Source organism: Fonsecaea pedrosoi, assembly GCF_000835455.1.
Source record: "Fonsecaea pedrosoi CBS 271.37 unplaced genomic scaffold supercont1.7, whole genome shotgun sequence".
NCBI lineage: Eukaryota > Fungi > Ascomycota > Eurotiomycetes > Chaetothyriales > Herpotrichiellaceae > Fonsecaea > Fonsecaea pedrosoi.
Window position 1 is genome coordinate 684,340 of NW_013550609.1, and position 21,411 is coordinate 705,750.

Sequence of the window (21,411 nt, forward strand, 5' to 3'; positions counted from 1 at the left end):
GGTGCTGGCTGGTTGCTGGTTGTTGTGCCTCCGAACAGCCCTGCCGCTGCTGAAATGTTTTTTTGAGCCACTCAACCACTTTAAAGCCAAACTCCACTTGGAGCCCAGCTGCCCTGCCTTAAACCACCCCCCTTGCCCTGGCCCGATTTGCGAAGGAAGAAGCAAAGCGCAATCGCATGGCGGCAAGCTTGTATTGGCAAACTTTTGCTGCATGATTGACTTCAGACAAGGACCCGTGGAGCTCCAAGCCCTTGGAGCGTGCCATTTGCCTTTACTTCCATCGCCTTACTCGTACAAGGTTCTTGTCTTCGTCAGAGAAACTATTCTAGTCCTCCCTCGCCACGACCTCCCACACCACTCAAACCCCCTCCCCCCTCCAAGTCGACCGAGAGACTTCGTACTCCCACCCTTTCGTACACTACGCTTGCTACGGCCATTACTGTGTCAATCCTTAAAACCAAGACGGAAAAGACCCTTTGAGTTCCGTTCACCTTATACCGGGAGCCCTAACCCAACGGGTAACCCTGCGAAAAGTGCGAATCCTGCAAGCAAATCACCGTCTGCAACCTTCCCTCACCTCCCATCCTCCCTCACACCGCATACCTCATCCTCATGCAGCATGTCTATCGCTCCTCCAGCTTGCTGCTCGCCTGACTGTGGCTCTTCGACCCGCTTGACAAACCCCTCCTAGGGCCCCGTCCTCATATCTGCGATCCCTTGGTTGACTGGTCCTCAAATACTGTCCTTTCCAATCTACTATCCATCCGCCTTGAGAGACAGGGACACGAAATAGTTCCCTTTACTCTACATCCTGTCCTTACCGCCAGACTCTGTTGTAACAACCCTGTACTTTTTGTTCCAACTTACGACATAGACTGCTACATTACTTATACCCTCAAGGGAAGCCACATCCACACACCACCCCCCTGCTATACCATCCATTGGCCAAGCAAGAGGAACCGCGAAGAGTTTAGCTCTCGAATCGTTCAGGATATATCACCCAAGAGAAGAAGAGGCACCCCATGTGACCGAGCGTCAGGCACATGTGCGTCGAAAGAGTTACACAATCGAACCAAGGTATATATATCGAAGGACGGGGGACCTGCGAGAAGTCGCACACCCCTTCGCCACAAGCAGGTCCAAATCGCCAGAGGGCCGTTCCTTGCAGTATCACGCACAGCTGAGCCTTTGTTGCCTCCCCACCACTTTCTAATGTTGCAGTGGCCCGGAGACAAATAAAACATGGACATCCGCAGGACAGGTGCCGCCGGAATGCGGATACCATTACCACCCTACCGGGACACTGCTGCCACACCGCGATCTACTTCCCGATCCAACTCCCAAACCTCAGAGGACTCTCTTCAACCTCGAGAAGCCATGGTCATTCCTGGTGCACGCTTCAACGACGTCCCTCCACCCCTACCTCCCCCGCGATACAACAATGAGTTGGCTCAGGGTGTAGACGTTGCCTGGAAATGGGCCAACGGCGAACCCTTTGAAACACAACGACACCTGGCGCCCATCAAGCCGGGCTCAAGCCTGTACGGTGGCTATCTGGACTCGCGAACCAACTTAGGCCGTGCCGAGGACCCCGACGAGATGGACCTCGACGACGACGACTTTACCCGCCGAAGCAGCAATGTCTCGACGGTGAGGTCACCCTCGCACGCCGATATACGCCTGGCGGGTTCAGTGCCCGCCTTGATTCGGAAACCACCATCTCCAACACTGACAAGTCAGAGGTGAGTCAGCTGTGCGATGTTGAGCCAAGCCCCAAATTTTCAGCCCCTTGCCATATAATTCGGTTTTTTTCCCACGTCTTTTCATTCTCTGTCGCGATCGGGTCATACCACAACGTATTGTGCCCGATCAACGACGCTCCACAGACGTGCGCTGTTTGGGCGGATCCCTGCACCGTTTTTCTTTTTCCGGTTGTTCGCGCGTGTCATGGGGGCTAAATTGCCGCCCGTGAGCAGTTAGCCGCAAGTGGCAATAGACAAGAGGATGCTGATGAGATATTCTATTTTAGATTGCAGGGGGAAGTGCCGTTGGCACAGCGAAATTTCGACCGCTCGTCGCAAGCATACGACCAAAGGCTTTTGTCCAAGATCGGGAAGTCGAACTCGCCACCGCGGCATCAGCGTTCGGGGTCGACAGAATCCTCATCTTATGGCACGAAACTTTCGCTGCAAACAAAGGATTCAAAAGTCCAATTGTTGTCAGCCAATGAGCTTCCATCGGCCGTCTTTGATCCGGTGTCCAGATGGATCACAAGCCCGGTATCGGCAGGTGTTTCACCTGGATCGCGAGCCGGCTGGCGCGACTACAATATGGATCATCGAAGCCCCTCGATGGACAGCACGAGTAATTCGCTCGTGTTGGATCCCGAATTGTTTCTTCAGCCTCGACCGACCGGCCTGCCCGTGGCGGGCGGCAGCGGCGCCACCCCGGGATTCGACGAGGTGGCCAGTATTGCGAGTCGCTCACATCGCGGTAGTTATGACCAGGGGTTTTTCGCCGAGACAGAATCCGACATTGGCGGCGAGGATGGCAACGCATTCCGCAATCTCAATCTGAGTGACCGACCAGAGCAGCAAGTGGGTCGGCGATCTTCTAAGCAGGGTATGAAGCGGAGGGCAGGATCACCCCCGTCCGATGTGGCTCGGGACGACAAATCCCCGTCACGTGGTACCGCATCAGCAGAGCTGTTCCAAAAGGTCACCACGACCGCGTCTGCACGGTCGCCCATGTCCAAGTATTATCAGCAGCCAAAGTATGGATCTGTCTCGTCGACCGCGTCGAGCGTGAGGCAAAACTCCTATGCATCGTCTGTGGCTCTTTCAGTGGCCGGCAGTAGCATGACCAGCATATCTTCCTTCGAGCGACAGTCACCGCTGGACCCTGCTTCGCAGCCTGCATATATAACCTCGGCCCAGCCTGTTTCGAGCCCTGCCACGTCAATTGCTCCCTCTAGAAAACAGTCGACTCAGTCTCCGCTCGATACAAAACCTCCCTTTTCAAAATCATCCACACAACCCGTCATGAGCGACTCGAGGCTTCCGCCTGCGACCCGCGTTGGCAACTACTTTATCTGCGACTGCTGCCCCAAAAAGCCCAAAAAATTCGACACAGAGGCAGAGCTCAGGTAAGTTGGACGTTTCTCGATTTTTGGTCCTGCCCACCACGCAACCCCCCCACTCGCCCTGCTCTCTCATTGTGCCACTCTCCACCCGTGAGCGTTTTGATGCTGACTATCGTCCAGAGCACATCAAATGGAGAAGCAGTATACGTGCCAATACTGCAACAACCGCTTCAAGAACAAAAATGAGGCCGAACGTCACCAAAATTCTCTACATCTACGGCGCCATTCTTGGTCGTGTGCGGCTATTACGAGGTATGAGGCAGCGTTTCACCCGTCCTCTTCTCCTTCAGGTGGTGGCGCCTCGACCGATGTGTGCGGCTATTGCGGAGAAGAATTTCCAAATCTACCTCAGCCGGACTGGGATCGCCGGATCGACCACCTCACCAATGTCCACAAATTTGGCGAGTGCAACCAGTCCAAGAAGTTTTACAGGGCCGATCATTTCAGACAGCATCTCAAGCACAGCCACGCTGGACAGAGTGGGAAATGGACCAACATGCTGGAAAATGTGTGCTTGCGCGAGGAAATTCCCCAAGATCCTATTGGAATCTCACCAAGTGGAAGTGACTCAAGTCCAGGACGAGGACCCAGCGGCCTTTCCGACCGACCCATGGGTGGTGCCACGATTGACGAAGCCCAGGATGAAACTTGAGCGGACGACGATTTGGAACCGGGATTCGGTCCTAACAACCCCTCCATTTCTGCAAGGATGGAGAGGCCAGGTTTTGAGGGTTGCAACTGATATCTACGGCCGGCGGGAGGACCCGAGGTGCAGGATAGGCATGCTAACCCGCTCGAGAATTCTCTGGCGACCGACAACCCCGCCATCCTTGTGTTGGAGTTTCCTCGCTGGTCTGCCAACAGTCGCCAACGCCTAGTCTTGCAGGAGAGTGCAGAGGATCCAGAATGCCGATCCCAGCTTTACCCTTTGCGCTTCATCCCACTAAAGGTCTCTGGGAGGGGGGGGTTGGAAATTTGGTCGGATGGCTTGTGCCCGGATCCTCTTCGTCCATGCACTCGTCGCCCTTGCCGTGGACAGGACTTTCGAATCAGAACGGGTCCCTTCTCGCAGGCCAATGACGAAGACATGCGCGACGATGTTACGATTTGCTGCCACCCGCACACTGGAGGCACAAGGGACGAAAGTGCTACCAGGCCAATGGACCTGGAATGTTTTTGGCAGCGGTTTCTTTGCTGGTGAGGCAGCAAATGGCAGTCTCAATGATACCTTAATTGACGTCAGACTATTAACACGGGATCACAATCAACGGCACTACCCTGGGAGACTAGCTACGAGCATAGCACTAACTATGCCATTGTATCATGCTTCTGTGTACTCGAGAGAAACCAATTTTACAAGTCGCACACAGAAGACGAATGTGGGGGAGACAAGCCCTTGGGGGGCTCACAAGTCCTTAACCCGACAGTGGAGTACCTAGCCGCCGTTGCGCGCCGGCCATGACCACCTTTTCCTTTTCCCGCACAACCTCACCGGCTGGCAGGATAAACAGGCAACATGTTTTTCGTATCAGGGGTCTTTGTGGCATGTGCAGAAAACTGGTTGATGGTGACTTATCCATGCCGCAGTTTTTGTCCATGGGCGATTAGCAGAAGGTTGGTCACCCTCCAGTCGATTCCGTACCAATGAATACCTCCACCTTGGGTGGGCGGCAAAAGCGTACTCGTCATAGCCCATACGCCGTGTCCACAGGCGGCAAACATTTCACCCTGGGCCAGGGACTGCAGAGCCTCGGACCGCGTGTGGGTAACTACCCCCCTGGTGTGCTGGTCTCAGGCTCGACAATACTGACTGGGCTTTTTCACCTGTGGCTCAATCCTAAGGAATGTGGAGAACCAGCAGAAGCTCTGGACATTGTTGCTGGCGACTGGGTCAAGGGGATCCCCCTTCACACTGTTCTGCCCGAGCAGTACCGACGACTCGACGGGCCTGTGGCTATCACGAAATGAGTCGCAAAGCTTGCATTGGACCTATTGCATCATGCCACGCCCCTAAAGAACGAACGAACCAGAAGTCGTCGACCTGGACGCCATCTTGCTATCATCCGTGGTGACCAGCGGAACCAGCCATTGGATGTCGCTCACAACTGCTCTCCCTGACCAGTTTGGCCCAAACCCAGAGCGGCAGAGCAGATTGGAAACCGACAAGCCACAACGCAGACAGCCTGCTGACGACACGGCCTTGTTGACCCCTCATCCGGGCCTCTTAGTGCTTACCGCCCATTCCAGGAGGGGACCTCTTGAAATTGATCCAGTGTACCTCGTACGGAGTCAATGATTTGAGATCGGATCAACAAACGGCCTGCAAATGGATCGGAGAATGACCAGCATATTTGGTTTTTCAGTTAGACCATTCGGACTAGTTGGGTGGTTCGAAGCCCCCAGGGGATTAATTGAAGGATGGGCAGCTCAGAGGCCGTTGGAAGGATTTCCAACCCCCCTCCCTGTGACATGATAGTCCCGGTCTTTTTTGCTAGAGCACCTTTTGTCTCTATGTATGCCAAGGTTATTTCTCAGTACGAGCGACCTACCGGGGATTGCGACTTGCAGCGTATCACACCGGATGCTCTCCTCGTCAGCAAAACGATTCGTATTACCGCCGCCCAGAGCTAGCGCTTTCGGTATGGGTATCCGACCACCATGACCATGTGCTAGGGAGAGGGTCCCCTCCCCCCTCCGAAATCCGACCCCCAGGGTTCGCCAAATAGCAATGGAGCGATCCGTGGTCCAGCCACATACGTGACTCGCCTCGACTTCCTTGTCCTGTTTCAACGGATGAACAGTCCCCTGGGAAAGGCGGTGGAAACACAGTTTGCCGGCTTGACGGAAGGGGATGTCACGGAGAGAAACAAGTGAACTGTCCCAGTCCATCTGCAGGCTGCAATGTAACATGATGAAATCAAAAGGGCACCAGGGACCATTACAGATAGACAAGAGAGACGACCAGGACGACTGAGGTGAATAAAGGGGAACCCAAAAGCGATACAACCACGGGACAAAAGTGCCAGGTTGAATATTCTGCAGGCATACAAGGCTCTCGGGTGGCAGCATTGACCAGGGCCTTGTGACCTGCGGGATTATACCCGTGCACACGCATTCCTGGGCCTCTGTATGTCAGTTGACTGGGATCCCTAGGGTCGCATGTTGACCGCGTTGTCTCCCGGCCAGAGACCAGGACAAGTCAATCCGGAACACGACGAGAAAATGACACTACCTATTCCCTTCTGGTACATTTCAGTCTTTTGTTTTCATTGAGCATTTTCCTTTTTGCGGTCTAGGAGCACGTCTCTCGTCATTTCTCGGCTTTGCGACTTGCCGTCCCCTTGGATCAAAGGGACGGGTCGGTCATGGCACGAAGTAGAAGTGTACCTCTAGCCTACTTGGCTGCACGGGGTACAAAGAGGCGGTCTTGCTTGGACTAAGTACCCTGCTTGTACCCTAGCAGAGTCTTTTCATCATCAAGCGTCTTAATGTCTCGGGTCGACAGCGGTCCAGGCCTCTCCAGCGCTTCATTCTCTTCGTCCTTGTTCCGGTCTAACGCAGAATGGGTATATCGCCCGATAAAGAGAGGGAAGTAGACGCCCGATGGATTCAACGACAGCGTCGATCTGGTCTGTCCTGGCCTCAATCGAGATGTCCTAGCCGGCTGGCGTGATGTTGGTGCTGTCGAGAGTGTGGTGGGTGATGTCTGTCTCGATTCCCAACGACTCAACCTGGTACAGATCATCAGTGGAAACGAAGAAAGACAGCTCGAGGATTAGCCATCAAGGCCGTTCTGGGGGTTGGAACAAGAAGCGTAACCCTTTTCAACGCCGTCGAGTTTGTGCCAACTTCCCTTTCCAGCAGTTCACCTAGCAACCCCCAACTTTGGCTGAGGTCATCCAAGGCATAACAACCTGGTCATGCATTGCGCCGGTCGAGTTCTGACCTCTAGCCTACGGCATCGGCCCGACGATCAAGCCATGAATAATGAATGATGTGATTGACATGGCGCGAAGCAAGTCCAGCAGAAGAAAAGGCCGTCCTTGGATCATGTGTCATTGGCCCCTCGTCGACACCTCTGGATTGAGATGGCAGATGCGGCTCATTCTGCGTTCTGCAATCTGCACTCTGGCATGAGTAACCAGATCCCACATACATTTGCGATTCCGATGCAGACCCTGCTGGACCAATACCCTCTTTCCTGGCCGTGATCTGTTCGGGAAGGAGACACAGAGGGCTACCAAAGGGGCTCATGTCGCCATTCGGGTAGTCGTGGCATCAAGTGTGCCGGTATCTCTGCACACGGCCTCAACTGGCACTTTTGCCACCATCTCACTGACACGACTAGACAACACTGTAGGACTACCGGGCAAATCATCCTAGTCCACGAATCCCACGTGTCTGGGACCCCTTTGACAGCCATGGCGGCCGCCAATAAAAGGGGGCGCCGTTGAACTCCCAGGAATACGGACCCCCTGTGGCAATGGATGACTCGGTTCCGGACGACCGCAGTTTTCATCTCCTGTCGCCAGCGGGTAATTTCTGTACCAAGCTTTGATCCTACTCTGGGGTGTTGCGTGGGTCCGATATCACCTGCTCGGCCAGTCGGTCTTGGGTTGCTTTTGGTTTGTCGTCGGCGCGAGAAGGACGGCGAGGCGGAGGTACAGACGTCGTATTCTTGCTACGTCAATCGGCGGAGGTGAAACAAACCACACGGGGACGAAAGGGTCGAGCAGTGGCGACCCAATCGAGCCTGATTGAGAAATGGGCCAGTATGTCGATGTTGACCATGGCTCATACTTATTCATTTGGCAATTGTTTGAATCAAGGGGTTCAAGGTATGTGACATTAGTGGGTTTCACGTCCCCTGTACGAGAGGATGCCTCGCGTCTCGCACAAGCAGGGCGCTTTTCTTACGCAGCTCAGTCCATTTATCATTCGACGGACGGGGGAGTCATGGCGCATGCCGACAGAGAAGCGACGCCTCGACGAATCGGCTGAGGTCTCTGACAGTCTTGGTTTGCGGTTGAAGTTCGGAGTGTCGCGCGCGCGAGTTATCAAGCAGGAGTATGTTTATCAAGCAGCCAGCAACGAATAAGAAAGCTGGTAGTAGTACACACAAATATGTATACGAGTACGAGAGCGTATACTTTTTCTACGAGTATACAGGTGTGGACGTCGTGGTGTCACCAATGTAGGTGTTCTTGCGCACCATCTATGAAGAAGACTTCGAGTACGAGTACGAGTATGGGTAGGAAAAGGGGTTTGACCGTGTTCTGACGTGAGCGTGAGCGTGCGTATGAGTATGAGTCGTGAGGCACGAGGCGTTACATATTTGTGTACATACGACTAAGCCTAGGCAGCATCGGTGTGTCTGTGCGTCAGTGTATGTATACATGTACTTGATTTGTACAGGGGTTGCGAGGCAAGGCAAGGCTTGGTGCTGCAAGGCGCGTCTCAGCCTGATTGTCATCATCAAACTCGTCCGGAGTATTTCATATCCGTTCATTTTTGGGATTATATCGAGTACTAAGTAGTATACTATACGCTACCATACTGCATCTTGTACCTCGTGCCCTCCGACTGGCGGCCTGTGGCAATTATTGATATTCGTGATATTACATCATATCATTCCTGTAGTATAGTACATTGAAGTATATTACCCACCTACCTACCCACAATCCTCGTATATCGGTACAAAGGAACCCCCTCCCCGCTTGCTCTCGGCGACCGGAACGGCGAGGCGACGAGGCGAGGCGGCGGGCCTCTCCATGGATGTATCCACGTTGTACCTTGCACGTTGCACCTTGTTCTTTTGTCCGGGTTCGGGTTCGGGTTCGGGTGCGGATGCGGGGTGAGTGAGAGTGAGGGTGAGAGTGAGAGGGAATGGCGGATCACATATGTCTTGGTCTTTGCCCTGTACTTTTTGACCTTGGACGTGAACCGCGTTCACTGGTTCAAGGACAAGGACCAGGACAAAGTCAATGTCAAGGTCAAGGTCAAGGTGATCCCTGCGATGACGATGATGATCCCACGGGTGACGGTTCATGGTTCTGACGGCGGCCAATATCAGTAATCATGACCCTTCACTATACGACGACTTCATGAGGAGGGAGTCGGAGGAGGAGTAGGAGCAGGAGCAACGACGGCAATAATGGGACGCAAGTAAGAAAGGAAGTTTTTTTTCTGGTCCATTTTCCTTTTCCGAGTTTGTCTGACCTAATATTATGTACCGACAAGGCTCTGGCTACGCGGTGAGAAAAAGGGGGCCGGAAAGGATTTGAAATGACTGGACAGCTGGCTGAAACTTGGCGTGGAAGTTGGCACATTGACAGTTGATACCGTGATATCCTGAGTTGACGAGGCCGTCATTTCAACACATTTTCTTGCTTCAAACCAGTTGAGCAATCTTGGAATGTTTGGAGCATTTGTTCCCGTGCGTGCCTAGTCGCCGCGTACATCAATACATGACAATGTCTGTATGATGACACTTTTTTCTATCCCAAATCCTCGTCGTCCTTCCCAAAACATCACTTCTCACCACTGCGTAAGCAGAGCAGGAACAGTCCCATGCAGTCGGACATGCATGCATGTGTCCTTTCTCCTCCCTGACTTGACACTCCTGCGCGCTCGCCGGAAGCCGAATTCCCTCATCCTCATCCTCAGCTCAGCATCCTTCGCCGGCTGGATGGCTGGTCGTCATCAAACGCAAGTCCCCAAACGGCATGTGTTCTTGCCAGCTCCCGCCTAGCCCAGAGGATCGTACTCGTAATGAACTCCTCCCGCAAAGCACCCATGCACTCACTCGCCCGCCCGGACATTCACTGCCTCGCCTTATGGCTTCATTTGGCAACAACCCGGACACCGGCACGTTGAACCACGTCCCTAAGGAGTACCGACTAGAAATGATTTGCGGGCTGTGTTGTTGCATGCAGAAGCGAAACAGCCCTCTCCAGTCGTTGCCTCTGTCTTCGCCTGGTGACCACGCGGATACTATCCCTGCAGACCCAACTCTGTGTGGGGCGCGAGCAAATTCGGTAGGTCTCCTCATTCTCGATTTGGGATTTTTATAAACTGCGCATGCGTGCAACGCCCTGTGAGCAAAATGGTGGCAATCACAGGATAGCACGGTGGCAACATCGGGTGTTCTTCGGGTGATCGTATTCAACGTTACTCAGAAGAGTCGTTGGGCAAAAAGACGGGGGCATTGTGGACTATGGACATGACGGCTGTACCTTGTACTGTGTACGAGTACGAGTTGAATAATCAAACCGTGGCCCACACCAAGGATGAAAGCAAGGTCGGAACAATCAAGGATATAGCCGGTTGACACTGAAACAAGTCCACGGCGCTGAGAAATCGGCCCATCTTCCACAAAGGGAAATTGCCAGCCTTGCAAGTTTGCCGCCAGACCCAGACGTTGCATGAACCGACGCTGGCTAAGGATGTCGACTCCCTCCACGCTCCTCCAAAATCCTCGCCCCCAGTGGAATCGAGCATAATTGCCCTCTTGGCGAACTCCGACACCTCTGCGACCCTGCTTCTTGGTACCGAGTCTGGAGACCGAATCCTTTCTCCCTCTTTCGAAGTCTGACATTGATACGGCTGGGTCACAAAGTTTGGGAATCTACAATTGCAAACGCCAACTGGACGTTCGCTACGTTGGATTCAACCATCATCCTGGCCGGCCCCCGGGAGTCAACCTTGAATACTCGCAAGATCCTGGATAACTTCGTTGGTATCGTGAAGGGCGAGGCTTGATGAACTGTTGGAGGGTCGATGTTTCAATTCAACCCACTTCCCGTGGGTGACCCTGTCTTGTCCACGGTCAGAACTTGAACCGGGGCGACTTGGACCCGACAACATGGGCCCTCGTGGGCACAAGGCGACGGCTTCGTCGAACTACCTCCTCTTGCGTGATTGTTACGCCCACGGTCAGCTCGGTTGGACGCATCGTTACAGTCTTGGAATGGAATATGTGGCCCCAGTCCTATCCCCGGTTCTCGAATGGCAATCCTTCCGCACTGTCGTGTCTGGCTTGACATCTTCGCGCGACTTTGCTCTTGACTTGCCCCTTTGGTGAGTGGTTCTCGCTAACATTCGACCACAACGTCGCACCTCATTCACGTGCAGGTTCGTGGCCCACCATGTCGCATGACTCGACCGGCCGACCGACGTTTCCTCCGGATGGTTGCAACGTATGGACTTTTGGCATTGTATCACGTGTGTGATATGTACCTATGCCCATGTAAAGCATGAAACCTGTATGCTACAGAAAACGAACCAGGACATACAAATACATCCCAGTTGAGCGGATACCTACTAACATCCTCGTACCTAGAGAGGAGGTCTCGTTGTACATTTGCAGCCCCTCGGGAGGATGGCTTATTCCCGAGGGATCTAGCCAAACAAGACGTCTTGCGTATCAATACGTGAATCTTTGATTCTGATGAAAAGACATTGACACGGATGGCCACCGCCTGACACTTCTCGTACGCCAAGACGACAAAGATTTTTGATAGTCCACTATCTCCGTATAATATGGTTCAGTAGCAGACTCGCCGGATGGCTGCTGTGTTTCAATCGTCAAATAGTACGGGACGGCTGATTATTGCCAGTTTCCGACTATGATATGTAGCGCGCGCCGTGGGTATTCCGAAAAAAGGCGATCGGACGAGCCGAAAATGTCTGGAGAGGGGCGATACTTTTTCGATGCGGAAATTATCATTGCACATCTTGAATTGTCTCAATTTCATTTCATCTCATCTCATCTCCATACTGGGTGCATACTATGTACTCAACCAGGCCTCTTTGCGCGATGGGAAATTGAAAGAGGTTTGTTCATCTTACGGGACAGCCGTCCGAGTACCTACCTCGTACGGATACTACCTACATAGGTAGGTAGGTAGGTTGGTAGTAGGTAGGTTAGTATGTAGGGAAGGTCATAAGCGGCACGGCCAGGATTTCCGAACTAGACCTGGTTTTTTTTTTCTTCTTTTTTTTTTCGCGTCTAAGAGCATGAGTGCGGGAATGCAGTCAGTGCACGTTTGGGTGGTTGTATGGTAACCCTCAATCCTAGTTCCAAGCTCGAAGTTGAGGTCGAAGGAGAAGTCGGAGTCGGGTCAAGGAAGAAGAGAAGAAGAGAAGAAGGGTGGTGGTGGTGGTGGTGGTGGTGGTTAATGGTACATAGTGAGGATGGCCAAGATGAATGCACGACATGATTGAATTGAGATGTGCGTGTCCGCAGCCAAAAAAAAACCATGTACCTCGTACTATTACTCTGTACGTTAGACACCAAGAAAACATCCATCATCCATCACTCATCATCCAGCAATCGATCATTCACACAACACCCATCAACCTGTCACTTTCACCCTCCACTCTCCCCCATCTCTTGACGGCGGCTGGACTCGTACCATCTCCAGTACCAGTACCAGTAGTACATACCCATTCCCCCGCTTACCACCTCGACCTCCGCCTTTGCCCTCCGCCACCGCCTCCGCAGAACTAACAATAACAACAACAAGACACAACGAGAAAATGCAAGTCGCAGCCTTCCTATCAGATCTCAAGTCCCTGAGCGTTTGTGTAAGTGGTGGGTGGTCCACGTCTCAAAATTCACATTTATCGCACTTTTCAAGTAATTACCCAGTGGTTACAAAGTTATATATGGCTACCGTGGCTACACCCCTATACATCCACAGCCAACTCTACTCTAGACCAAAGTACATGTACCTGATTGACCCAAAGGATTGAGTGAGTGAGTGGCGAACCTGACTAACTCGTGTCCGTCCGACAGTCCCACGAAGCGGCCATCGCCCTCGTCAAGCCACCTACCACCACCACAACAAAAACAAAAACAACCGATGACGGGGCTCTTCAAACCTCATCGACAAAGTCGGACGAAACAAGTGGGCAACCAGCGCAGTCTCTACCAAAAGACCAAGACGATAAGGACCTGCACCGTGCAGACGAACTCGTCTCGCTCTACTACGACGTCAAGGTAAAATTCACCGAGAGAGGCCCCGATCCTGACTTTGTCCAAGCGGGCAGGGAGGTCGACCAGGTCCTGGCGGCCTTGTCCAGATCAGACCGATAGTCTTGATCCTACAGGACGATCAATAAAGTCGAACCTGCGCCAGATAATGACGAGCTACAGATGCAAAATATGAACCACAGCCACCTCATTTAGTGGGAGTTTAATGATATTTCCGACCATCTTTCACCGCGCCGAGTCTCCTATAACTCCAAGCAGAAGAGCCTCGTCAGCGCCAGGACCTCGTAGATGCTGTGCATCTGCCGGTAGAGTATATAATCTCCCTCCTTGGTCTCCAGCTCCAGATGCCCGTCTTTTACATTGACATTTGGACCTTGCCACCCGAGCTCTGCTCATGGCAAGCCTTTCAAGCACCCCCATGTCAGGCCTGTCCCGTTGGAGCTGCGAACGGTGATACTTGCGTGAATAGCTTGTCCTTTTCAGCCCTCGACACGACCGACACCTCTGAATCTCCTCCGCCTCCGCATGTATTCTGGCGCTTGCGATCTTCTGCTCGAGGTGTCTTTGTCGGACAACTTTTCTGTGCTCCTCCCGTCTCTCGTAGCCGCTCATCAGGTCACTCGGTCCATCTAGAGGCAAGGGGACGTTGGGTACACTTTCCCCGGTTGTGTTGAGCTGAGGATGGACCACATCGGCCAAGTCTCGGCCTAAAATGAGAGCGAGCAGACGCTTTCTAACAATGACTCGACGGGCTTTCCGCATCACTCTTTTCCTTCTGGGAACCTTGCCTACCAGTGGTAAGCCAGGTACGGGAATTGGAACAGCTGAGACCGCTGTATTGATGGGCGCCACATTCGTGACGGCTGTCGGATCCGTGGGGAGAGTGGTAGGCGCCGACACAGCCCCAGCTGGATTGGAAACAGCATTGAGCGGCGTACCAGTCGGACTTTGTTCCGTTGCTGTCTGTTCAGGTATGGGCGCCATACTCGTGTCATTCACGCCTGATATTCCCACAATCTCAGACACGATCGTGCCGCTGGGTCTGTGTATTCTGATTTCCGGGATAGAGAAGGCCTGGGGGTCTTCTACCTGAGGGGCAGAGTCTGCGACCGGATCGACCGCGTTCGCTGATTTGGGCGAGGAGGTTGAAGCAGGTTCTACGGAGCCTGGGTCTGCTTCTTCAGGTTCAGGGGCACTCTCAATTTGGAGAGGAGCCGTCACCACAGGCTCCAGGGGGTCAATTTCCGGCTCCGTTCCGTCTTGTGAATCCGAACCTTCTCCAGGCTCTTTGACCGGCTCAGAGGCGTCTAGAGAACCTGTTTCCGCTACTTCAGCTTCTTTGAGATAGTCATGTAGTGGGTCGGAAACCTCTTTGGGGGATCGTTCGTGAGGAGGAAGGAAGACTTGTCCTGCAGCAGATACGTCGGCACTTTGGGGTGCGGAGACTGACGCCTCAGAAACGTTCAGTCGGCCTTTGCTGACTCTTGCGAGAAAGGGCAGTGCCAATCCTGCTCTTATCTCCTGGTTCTCGCTTGCTTGGTTGGCACCAGTTGTTGTCTGTTCTGACGACGTTTTCTGCCGACGGCTCATCCCTCGTGCACTTGGGTCATCACCTGTGATACTGCTTGGCTCACTTTTTTTTTCGACATTCGATGTCGACATCTGAGTTTTGAAATCAAACTCTCCCGCAGATTCGATGGTGGCAACAATCGGAAGCTTGATGCCCTCTGGTATAATGATTGATATGGACTGGGCTGATGCTTTCACTTTGATCTGTGGCCGGTCCGCAGGTGGGCAGATGTCCGGTGATATCTGGGGTGTGCTTGGACCTAGCGAGCTATCAGAGAGCCTTCTCTTAATCGCTTGCTCGATGAAGTGGATTTCTTCTTCCCGAAGTCCTCGTCCTCGGACAGATTTTTCAGGGCGATAAACAGGAGAAATGTGCTTCTGTGATTTGAGCGCGGTCTGATACCGTTCACGTAAGAGCAGCGATGGACTCGTAACCGCGCGTTCAAGTGGAGTTGTAGGTGCTTTGCCGAACTGGTCTTTCTGGTCTCGTCAACAAGTGAACCTGCGCAGTTTGCCATACGAACCGTCTCGAAATGTCCAATGAGCGCTCCAACAGACAGCCTCTTCGAAGTAGAAGTTTTCCAGATTGCGGGCAACGTAGATGAGCCGAGTTGAAGCTCTGGAACTTCGCGAAGGTTGTTCCTCCGAGAATCCGTGGTCGACGTTTGCGAGTCCTAAGCCTGTCAGACATGAGCGATGCCCTCTATTGCTTGGGTACAATCCATGCCAGCTCTTTTTCTCCTGGTGTATCTGGAAGAAGTCCCTCTTTGGGCGGGTATTCCAGGGCTGGAGACGTTGGCGCGTGGTCGCAGGCAGGATGCTCTGGCCAGGGCCAGCCCAAGCCGGTGGAGTGGGGAGAATAATGTCTACTCGAGGAACCACACGGACAGCGTGTGGTCATTACTCATATTGAACGAACGTTGAAGCAAAGCCATAGGCACGCGTAAGTAAGAAGTATAGGGGACATGAAGAAGTACATCATTGAGCAAATGCAAAGAGTGAAGCACAATGGGGGAAGAAAGCAGAACGCGCTTGCGCAGCAGTGCAAATGGAAAGAGCTGGCCTTCCATCATCGCCATCAAATGGGACGACCCAACCATTAGCCGCCTATTCCATCCAGTAGTCAACATGATAATATTACTACGAGAAAGTTTATCTGTTGAGCTTGTGAGGCTCTCACCACAAGGCTGAGACGCAAGGCTTGTACGCGGGGTCGCTCAACCTTCCTGTCTTCGAGACTCATCTCCGCCCCGTTCTCGACTTTTCTAGTTTGGAGTCTCCAACTCCCAGCCCAAGTCGTAGTCCTTCAGTGTCTCATCTGCGCTCGTTTGTCTACACTTGGTTTCTGTGAAAGCATTTTTGCGACATCATGGCTACGCCAGTTGACCAAAAACTGCTTCGGCAGACCAAGTTCCCCCCCGAATTCAACCAAAAGGTCGACATGAAGAAGGTCAATGTCGAGGTCATGAAAAAGTGAGCTGGGCGTCAAAGGCTTCTCCCCTGTCTCTGGAGTGGAACAGCCGCTGATCTAAGATTAAAGATGGATTGCAGGCAAGATCTCTGAAATACTTGGCTCCGAGGATGACGTTGTTATCGAGCTTTGCTTCAACTTGCTCGAGGGTTCGCGTTTCGTACGTTGGTGTCTTTCCCATCTTGCAACAGCTAGACTAACGGCATCAGCCCGATATCAAAGCGCTCCAAATCTCGCTCACCGGATTTCTTGACAAGGATACACCCAAGTTCTGCAAGGAACTGTGGAACTTGTGCCTGAGTGCGCAGTCGAACGCGCAAGGAGTCCCGAAGGAGTTACTCGAAGCCAAGAAGCTGGAGCTGATACAAGAAAAGGTACAACAATCGCACGATAATATTGAACTTGGCTAATATGGCTAGATCGACGCCGAGAAAGCGGCCGTGGAGGCTAAAAACAAAAGGGACCACGAACAAGCTCAAGAGCGGGATATTGATTCCATTCGACAGCGCGAGCGGGCCGAGCGCGGTCGTGGTCGCCGTGGCACTGGCGGACGAGGTGGACGAGGATACGACACGCGACCTCCGAGATACTCACGGTCTCCCCCACGTCGCAGAAGATCTCCATATAGAGGCCATCCGTCCCGCAGGGAGGCCGACACTTATGTTCCTGGGAATCGAGGTAGAGGGGGTCGGGACACTGGTCGAGGACGTTCTTTGACCAGGTCTCCCTCTCGTTCCATTTCTCGCTCGCCTTCCTCGCCACATTCTCGTCGTGCTGGCCGATCTGCGTCCAAGTCAAGCTCAAGATCCAGAACCAGGTCCAGGTCCAGGTCGAAGTCGGCACCATATTCACGGAGCCCTTCACCAGCACCCAGGAGAGAACGCAATTCAAGGAGCAAGAGTCGGACCAAGTCACCCCCACGGAGGGGCTCCGGCAGGCTGAGAAGAACTTCGGAGTCACCCGGTGATAGACGCACACGATCTCCAACACGTTCTGATATGTCACGCTCACCGTCGCCTAGAAGACGACGGCCTCGAAGCCGTTCAGCTTCAAGCCCCAGTCCAAGTCCGAGCCCCAAACGGCGGCGATACCGCCGAGAACGCTCCTATTCATCGTCTCGGTCAAGGTCAAGATCACGAGACAGACGGAGGAATTACAGAAAGGGTGACAGACGTTATAGGCGATCTCCCTCCTACTATTCCTCTGATGACAATCGAAACAACAGGCGAGCTGATATTCTCAAGGGTCGCAATGCACGCGATGTCCGCCGTTTGAGCCGCAGCCCCGACGAACATGATTCTCGGCGAAGAGGCAGTCGGAGCCGAAGCAGAAGTCGACGCCCGCACCATAAACGAAGGCTATCACTGAAGAGATACGAGCCTGCTGCGCGCAGGCGACGCAATACTTCGTCGGATGAGTCCTCGCCAGAGGCGAAACGGCGGAAACGTGACGCTTCAGACGATGAAGTGATGAGGGATACACCTGGTAAGCAAAGTGTGGATAGACATGGCGATGGTGATTCGGAGTAAGCTTTGGAGAAATCGAACTCCGTCGCCTTCCGGAACTATGTGATTCGCAAGTCGAGGGTGTTGATGACGGCAGAACCAGAAGCATTTCAGGGCATTGAGCTCAATGCAATATCGACTAGGTGCTCAGTGGCGAACATCGGGGAGATCAGGCTTGAAATGACTACAAGGGCACCTCGTGGGCTCTGTTTGCTCTGCCTATATCGGTCTCTCCGGTGCTATACGCGGCTCTTCAAAGTGCCAGATCTGGCACCTACTGACTGGTCATCCTTAACCCGCTATCAAGTTCATCTGTAGCATAAGAATACAGGGTTGCTATTCGTGCATCTAACCACCATTCATCTTTGCTCACGTTATTCTGTGTGTTTGAGTAGATATCACGTGATTGTGATTTAAAGCCGGCCTTTTTGTTGGTAACTCCGATAAGGCGCCAACTGCGTTGTCCACATCCCGGCTCAGCTATTGGCGCTTTTCCCTTTTGGGCCTCTTAGCGATCTGGGTTTGGGTTCTGGAACTTGGGGACCTGAACACATCCCTCACGCTCCCTAATCCTCTCCGTACATTTCGTAATTCTACACCACGACACATCTTCCTTTATATCATTTGTCCCAGCAAACCATTCGGATTTTCTTCTTTCACTTCCTGACTGGCTTGACGCCCTGTCCATCATTCTAGTTTCGAGTCGACTTCATTCCTTTCGTTCCCGTTCGCCTCTCAATCCGACCACCATGAGTTCCGGTCCTAGACTAATCAGCAATGCTGCGGCGAGGAGACTCGTTATACAGTGTACGTCTATGTGTTGGTTCGGAAACTGGATCTCGACTGACTTGTGTGAACAGCATACTCCCGGGCGTCGCACTCTCCTCTCTTGAGCGTCTACTCTCGTTCGAAATTCCCAAGAGACCTACCCCCTAGACTCTCGGCTCTGGCCATTGCGTTGCCGCACCGGAATTATGCGACAGAGACAACCCCGCATGGTCCTGACAGCGGTCCTCCTCCGGGCTTCAACATCGACGAGGCTAAGAAGCCGTTGCCAAAGGATGAGGCCAAAAAGTCATCCGAGGCGTCCTCTGCCCCTACGGTCGCAGAACTCAAAAAGTCCGATGAGCAACTACATGTCCCGAAAAGTCAGGCCACTGCGACCGCAAAGACTCAAGCCATGGAAAAGGCCAGTCTCACCGAGCTGGCTGCCGAAAAGGCGGCTGCGCAGTCGGAAAAAGAGCAGACGGACCTGACGACCAAGAAGGAGGAACCTAAGAAACTCACCCTTGGCCAAAAGATAAAGAAGGAAATCCAACATTACTGGGACGGCACGAAGTTGCTGGCCGCCGAGGTCAAAATCTCCTCGAAGCTTGCGTTAAAAATGGCCGCCGGCTACGAACTCAGTCGCCGGGAGAACAGACAGGTAAGCATTGCTTGATCGGCTTGTGTGTGCGCAGAGATACTAACAGCCAACTCAGTTGCAACGGACAGTTCAAGATCTCGGCCGACTGGTACCTTTTTCGGTTTTCGTGATTGTCCCCTTTGCAGAACTCCTGCTCCCGGTCGCATTGAAATTGTTCCCCAATCTCCTCCCGTCGACATTCGAAGGCCAGAAAAGCCGTGAAACCAAGGCGGCACATCTCAGGGAGACGCGCAAACAAGTGTCTGCTTTTCTCCGCAACACACTTCGTGAGACGGGCCTCCCAGTCTCGGCCGTGAATGCAAAGAAGGAAGAGTTTACCGAGTTTTTCCGCAAAGTCCGCGCAACCGGCGAATCTCCCTCCAGGGAGGATGTTATCAAGGTTTGTAAGATTTTCAAGGACGATTTGACCTTGGACAATCTCTCCAGACCACAGCTCGTGGGCATGTGCAAGTACATGAACCTCAACACCTTTGGAACCGACGCCATGCTGCGGTATCAAATCCGCCACCGTATGCGCCAGATCAAGCGTGACGACAAAGCTATCTCCTTTGAAGGCGTGGATTCCCTCTCTGTGCCTGAACTCCAAATGGCGTGCGCTTCTCGCGGGCTTCGGACCCACGGTATGTCGCCAGGCAAGCTGAGGGAGGATTTACAAATGTGGCTGGACCTCCGCCTCAAATATAACATTCCGTCTACCCTGCTGGTGCTCAGCAATGCGTACATGTACACGTCTGGCAAAGACAGCGAGATCGACTCTCAAATTGATGCACTGCAAGCTGTGCTGAGTTCCATTCCGGAGGAATTATTCCACGAGATTGAACTCGAGGTCCACAATGCAGAAGGAGCGGCTACCAATAAACAACGTCTGGAGGTGTTGAAGGAGCAGCAGGAGCTGATCGAGGAAGAGAACGAGCAGGCCGAGTCAAGTAAGCAGACGTCAGAGGCCAAGGGTGAAAAGAGCGCGAGCTCGACGGTTAAAGATGATAAAGATATCGACGAGAAGCCCAAGCCCAAGGCCACCGATGCTAAGCAGGAGGCGAAGGCAGATGCGAAAGACGAGGCCAAAGAGGCTGAACAGGACGTCACGGAGCAGGGCAAGCAAGAGGAGGCACAGAAAGTCCCTGAAGACAAGAAAAACTAACTGTGTCTCGCCGGTGCAGAAGCCTTGTCTACGATCTCGCATTGCATTACCCGATTTGTGAAATGCAGAGAGATATATATCCCCGTTCGATTTTGGCTCACGACTTCTTGAAGACTTTTTGATCTCGATGTTTTGTTTTTTCCCAGAACATGAGACGGCGGCGCCACACAAAGGGCAAATTATACCTTTTTTTTTTCTCTCTATAGACTCAGCTCAGCAGTTTTGGACGTGTCATGCCTGCCAACGGGAACTACTGGGACCAGAAGGGGGAATGAGATCGCAGCAAGGTTGACTTTTTTTATCTGTCTGTCTCTCAGTACCCAATACCCTCGGGAACTCGGGAACGGGGATCTATCTCAGGATTTCTGGGACGGAAGCGACAGGAGAAAAACAGACCAGATCAGGCAAGACCACACCATTCTTTCTCTCTCTCGTGAACGAATTCCATAGAGTTTTGACCAAAAAAACAAAAAAACAAATCAGACAGAACATTTCCAATCTCCTTCCTCGCTTTCTTCCGGACCTGCCCTGCCATGTATGAGCTTTCAAGATGGATCGATGGATCGATGGTTAGTTCCTCAATCAGGCTCTCGTATGTAAACCTCGTTGGAGGATCTATGGTTCACAAGCACATCCATCCGTACGCAGATGATGTCTCTCTACCTAGCTACAGTAGGTATCAACGGGTAGACAGACTATCAGACTACCAACGGAACGCATAACGCAGACCGCATTACCTCCTACTCTGGTGTGTGGCAGAAACACATACTCTGTGTGCGTGTAGTCCCATCAGTCCGTCATCGTCGGTCCAGTAAGACAGGGTGGGTGGCAGTACATAATTGTATGTACAAGGTCGCATCGCGTTCAAGGGGCGCAGGTGGACTGCATCGAGAACGCTGCGCAGATAAGTACCCAGTATCCAAGGGAACCTGTCGTAGTAGTATCCACGCTGTGTGTGCTCGTGGGTATTCGTCGTGAAACTGGCCTGTCCTGTGGAGAATGGATGGGTCTGCCTCCCCAATGTAACAACTTGTCGTTCAACAGCTCTCCCGCATCATTGTCATATCATATCATAGCATAGCATAGCATCCGCACTGGAAACTGTGACACCATAGATGGCTGTTGGTACACCTCCATAAGTCTGGATCGGATCCTCACTG

General features: G+C 52.8%; 5 protein-coding genes across 5 annotated transcripts; 4 read left to right on the forward strand and 1 right to left on the reverse strand.

Moving 5' to 3' along the window:
• Nucleotides 1–1,242: 1,242 nt before the first annotated feature.
• Nucleotides 1,243–3,794, forward strand: Z517_10315 (uncharacterized protein; the record flags this gene model as incomplete). The annotated part of the gene is made up of 3 exons (XM_013423927.1): nt 1,243–1,742; nt 2,030–3,145; nt 3,263–3,794. 3 exons carry the CDS (start codon nt 1,243–1,245, stop codon nt 3,792–3,794), a joined length of 2,148 nt encoding a protein of 715 aa, XP_013279381.1.
• An 8,888-nt stretch (nt 3,795–12,682) lies between these two features.
• Nucleotides 12,683–13,241, forward strand: Z517_10316 (uncharacterized protein; the record flags this gene model as incomplete). The annotated part of the gene is made up of 2 exons (XM_013423928.1): nt 12,683–12,730; nt 12,942–13,241. 2 exons carry the CDS (start codon nt 12,683–12,685, stop codon nt 13,239–13,241), a joined length of 348 nt encoding a protein of 115 aa, XP_013279382.1.
• Nucleotides 13,242–13,364: 123 nt separating this feature from the next.
• On the reverse strand, nt 13,365–15,433 carry Z517_10317 (uncharacterized protein; the record flags this gene model as incomplete). The annotated part of the gene is made up of 3 exons (XM_013423929.1): nt 13,365–15,184; nt 15,233–15,388; nt 15,427–15,433. The coding sequence occupies 3 exons, from the start codon at nt 15,431–15,433 to the stop codon at nt 13,365–13,367; spliced, it is 1,983 nt and encodes a 660-aa protein (XP_013279383.1).
• A 644-nt stretch (nt 15,434–16,077) lies between these two features.
• Z517_10318 (uncharacterized protein) lies at nt 16,078–17,146 on the forward strand (the record flags this gene model as incomplete). The annotated part of the gene is made up of 5 exons (XM_013423930.1): nt 16,078–16,181; nt 16,249–16,339; nt 16,389–16,553; nt 16,599–16,841; nt 16,901–17,146. The coding sequence occupies 5 exons, from the start codon at nt 16,078–16,080 to the stop codon at nt 17,144–17,146; spliced, it is 849 nt and encodes a 282-aa protein (XP_013279384.1).
• A 1,287-nt stretch (nt 17,147–18,433) lies between these two features.
• Z517_10319 (uncharacterized protein) lies at nt 18,434–20,251 on the forward strand (the record flags this gene model as incomplete). Its single annotated transcript, XM_013423931.1, has 3 exons — nt 18,434–18,491; nt 18,545–19,110; nt 19,166–20,251. The coding sequence occupies 3 exons, from the start codon at nt 18,434–18,436 to the stop codon at nt 20,249–20,251; spliced, it is 1,710 nt and encodes a 569-aa protein (XP_013279385.1).
• Between the last annotated feature and the right edge of the window lie 1,160 nt (nt 20,252–21,411).